General features: G+C 36.6%; 1 protein-coding gene across 1 annotated transcript; it reads right to left on the minus strand.

Annotated features, from left to right (window-relative positions):
• Window positions 1-220: 220 nt before the first annotated feature.
• On the minus strand, window positions 221-4005 carry LOC139885007 (nuclear pore complex protein NUP43). The gene is made up of 5 exons (XM_071868964.1): window positions 3342-4005; window positions 2083-2152; window positions 1696-1930; window positions 730-803; window positions 221-537 (listed from the first exon to the last, which is right to left on the minus strand). Exons 1-5 carry the CDS (start codon window positions 3962-3964, stop codon window positions 484-486), a joined length of 1056 nt encoding a protein of 351 aa, XP_071725065.1. The 5' UTR covers window positions 3965-4005; the 3' UTR covers window positions 221-483.
• Between the last annotated feature and the right edge of the window lie 232 nt (window positions 4006-4237).

Raw genomic sequence — 4237 nt, forward strand, 5'->3', positions numbered from 1 at the left:
AACTTATCTAAACAATAAGTGCTATCTTTAAAAAATGTAGACATGCATACAATATTTGTCAAATAGATGCAATCTAATTGTGTTATTGATTTATGTTTCTTATTGTTGGTTTAAGCGTGTGCACTGTGCAGGAAAAGTTTGGTGACAAAAGTGGTAAGTTTTGAACTCTGTTGCTGCTTTGGATGACCAAGTTGTTCCAGAAAACATTGGAAACAAAGTGGAGAAAAATAATCTACTCTTTCAGGTTTTGTATCTCGTGTACAACTTTCATGAACACAGGTCATCTAAAATCGAAGCATGTTTCACCAAGACCTATACTCAATTGGGACAGAATATATCCAGTATAATTGATGAGTAGATTAGTTTACAACATTAGCTGGAAAACCATCTCTAGTTTCATCAGCGTCTAACTAAATATCTCAATACTACAAGCAAAAATCAAAAAGACATAATAATAATAATACTTTTATGGATTCTCCAAAGCTATGCCCTCGTCAATATGGTGATGTACTCCCATTCCAAACTGCATATCACATCCTGTAATACATGGTAGTTAGTATGTACTCTTAACACTTAAAGATTATGTACAGTGTATGATAATACAGATTTTTTAATGAACTAGTCTAGTGTAAATTAGAAAAGTCCAAGTAAAAAAGGGAATATGAATAATTACAAAGAAACATGGTATTAACAAATATAGCCAGTTAAAGGACTTCAGTTTGCACATACCGAGGGATATTGTCGATCAATGTCAAAGCTATTGATGGCACAGTTTTCAGCCAGTAGCTCGGTAGGTTCTTCACCTAAATAAATTAACATCCAAACCAACTTATTCGTATTAGTAGTTTTATACCTTTGTTCATCGAATGTAACTGCACGAATTTGTAAGGGTTAATAGGTGGCTTAGTTATTCTGTCTCATTGTTAAGACTTTGCCTTAATCAGTGTTGTAAACGACAGCCGTCTCCGGCGACTAGTCGGTTTGGTGACTAGCCCGTCCCGTTTCGCCCAAAATTGTATAGTTTATCAGTCAATGCTAAAAGTCAGGTCAAAGTCATTTCAGGTCTGAGTCAGTCAAAGTCCAGGTTGGTCAAAGTGTCGAAGTTAGGTCAAACTTTTACTCAGATTTTGTGCCCTACACATATGTTAGAAATATTTAAGTTTGATATATTTATGTTTAATATATTTAAACATATATTTAAGTAAGAGTGTGTGTGTGTGTGTGCGCGTGCGCGCGCCTGCGTGCCTCTGTCTCTCTCTGTGTCTCTGTGTATGTGTGTGCGTGCACCTGCGTGCGTGCCTCTGTCTCTCAATGTGTCTATGTGTGTGTGTGTGTCTGGGTGAGTGCGTGCACGCGCGCGTGTGTGTCTGTGAGCGCGTGTCTGTGTGTAATATATTAAAGTCAACATTCGACTTGACCGGCTAGTAGAATTAAGGTCCCGACCGAATCGTCTAAGTCTCGTAACTTTTCCAACCTTGGTCTTAATGAAGTGTTTGTCATCAATGACAGTCTGTTTGTTATTATTGTAACAGCCATTGCTTTATTTATAAAAGTTTGCCAAGGATAATCATATCTATCTATCTAAATAATTATTTTATAGCTAAATCTCTTATGATGCTTTAGTCATCACAGTTGCCTCCCCAAAGAAAATGTATAAATAATACGAATCGAATAAAGCTTGATTGTGTGACGTACCTTGTTTAATAACAGCAAGAATTCCATCTTCGGAGCAAATCATAGCAGGCAAAACTCTTTCAGATGAGATAGTAGAATGACTTGAAGCGCTCATAAAAGTGTCGTATTGAACCTCCCAAACATCACTTTCAGATATACAAGGCGTTGTCTCACCAGTATCAATTCCAGATAGAACAATTGGCTGTTGTGACCTTCGTGTATCCCATGCAAACACAGTACCATAAGAGCCTCCTGCCTTTTAAATTATAAAATATAAGGATATAAGGAAAAATTAAAAAAAAAAGCATGATGGTCTTAAAAGGTACATAAAGTTAAGTGTTCAGTCTAAGGTTATACGATTTTGTAAGTTATATTAGTTTAAGGGCAATAACAAAGCTGCACACCCACCAGACATGTGTGTTTTCGTGATGGATGAATATCAATAGAATGGACAAGCCCGGAAGTAGCTCCCTGAGACCTGAAATGCACTCTTAACAAGTCGTAAGCAAAAGTGTATAGATATGAAAGTGCAAAAAATGTTTCTAGACCAATAAACATAACCCGAATAATTTGTTCCTATAAAGAGGAAGAAAGTATGCCATTGATTAGATCTATACAAGTACGCTAATTAGATTCATATCAATCAGATGTTAGCATAAAACAAAATAAGTGTTTTTGTTGACACCGTTAGAGTAGCTAAAAATAGAGGTTTATCATTAATGTCTCATATGTCATAAGCTCAATAAGTTGAAAAAAAGTATATTATGTTATACAGGTCTTATATTATTATTCTTAAATTCTGCCACACGTATATCGGCCTAAGTCATTAAGTGATCATGTGATCTAAGGTATGCAAATATCAAGTGTCCCTTTAGGTATGGGAGCAGGAACTTTCTCAGTGAGGTACGAATACAAATTCTCAAAGTGAAAGTAATGTAAATAACCATGTAGTGGTTCCAACATCTACCATTATATGTAATATGTTAATCCATATTATTGCTATCAATAATCGAAAGGAACATTTACATAGTTATATGACTGATAGTTTATCAGGTCACGTATTCCTTAATCCTCAATCGTAAAAACTAATCATCACTCAATCTTCTACAAGAAAGACATGGCAGGATCACCAGATAAGCAATGCAATCTCTTCTAGTGTAATCTTTGCCACTAAAACCTTTACCAAACTTGCTAATGTTAACCAGAAAAATTTGCCCATCGCCTGTAAAAGCTTATCATTTGACCGAGGTTTTCTTTTGAGATTATAAACTTCAAAACAAACAAACAAAAACAATTATAGAAACCTTTTAGTATTGTTATGTCATTGTAAACTATTATCATTCGTATTTCTTAACCTGCCTTGCCACAAACGTTCAATTTTGCTATCATAACTAATCCCTTACAAGTTTCAACACATCACTATGTCCAGGCGAACCAAGAACCCATTTCCAGTCAGGGCTTTATATACCCTAACAATGCTAAATTATAAAATAAGCACATAAAAAAGTTCAACCACAAAACTAACTATCAGTTATACTAACAGGAGGACATATTATCAGAAGTATAACTAAAACTACTAGATCGAAAAATGCTAAATATTTAGTATCATGACCTCCACAATCAATTTCATATACAAAAGTACTTAATATAAAAAATATTATATTTACCAGTTCCCCTTAAACTGGTTAACAGGCACTCCAGGTCTCCTCTGATCCCACCACTGAATCGAATTCCCAAAACCGCCGGTAGCAAACTCTGTAGGTGATGCCCATCTGCACGCTGTATACGAAACCAGCCCTTTACTATCAAAAACCCTAGAATAATCCAACCCTGACTCACCAACACTAATCAAATTCACTCTACCATCTTCTCCCACACTCACACACCCCGAACCATTATCCTGCAAATCAACACATGAAATCGGTCCCAAATGCAATGTTTTTTCCGGCACTGAAACTTCCGAATCGAACGACGCGTCTATAGGGTTTGGGAACAGAATGTGAAGTGAACCGGCGATGGTGGAAGCAGCGATTAACGGATTTTGGAGCGACTTTTGAGCAATTTTCAACGAGGTGATTCTGGAAGATGATGGAAATGATGAAATTGAAGCTAGGGTTTTGTTGTTAGGGTTTAAGGAATGGATTTGAATTGAGGTTTCGTCGGAATCGGAATTGAATGAAGCTACGACGACGTATCGATCGAGTGCGGATAGCGGCGGGAGGAAACGGAGTGCGTCGATGTAGGTTGATTGTGGAAGACGGTGAATTTGATTTAGGGTTTCGGTTGCCATTGTTTTTAGGGTTTTAGGTGACTGGACTACCCGTGAGTGAAACTGGTTAAAAATAGTTTCCTAACAAAAAAGGAAATGGTTATATGTTTGGTTTAGGATTTTAGGGTATCGGTTTAGCCGTTTAGCCCTTGGTTTGGTCTTGGCTATTTTTAACTCAACGTGACGGATTGATTTTGAGCCGATTTAATACGCAAGAAGCAAGATTTAATTTAAGAGCACCATGCGTCGTTTGATTTTTCTGCCATCCTCTAAAATTGAGGTTGGGGACGCAAT

Source organism: Rutidosis leptorrhynchoides, chromosome 1, assembly GCF_046630445.1.
Source record: "Rutidosis leptorrhynchoides isolate AG116_Rl617_1_P2 chromosome 1, CSIRO_AGI_Rlap_v1, whole genome shotgun sequence".
Taxonomy (NCBI): domain Eukaryota; kingdom Viridiplantae; phylum Streptophyta; class Magnoliopsida; order Asterales; family Asteraceae; genus Rutidosis; species Rutidosis leptorrhynchoides.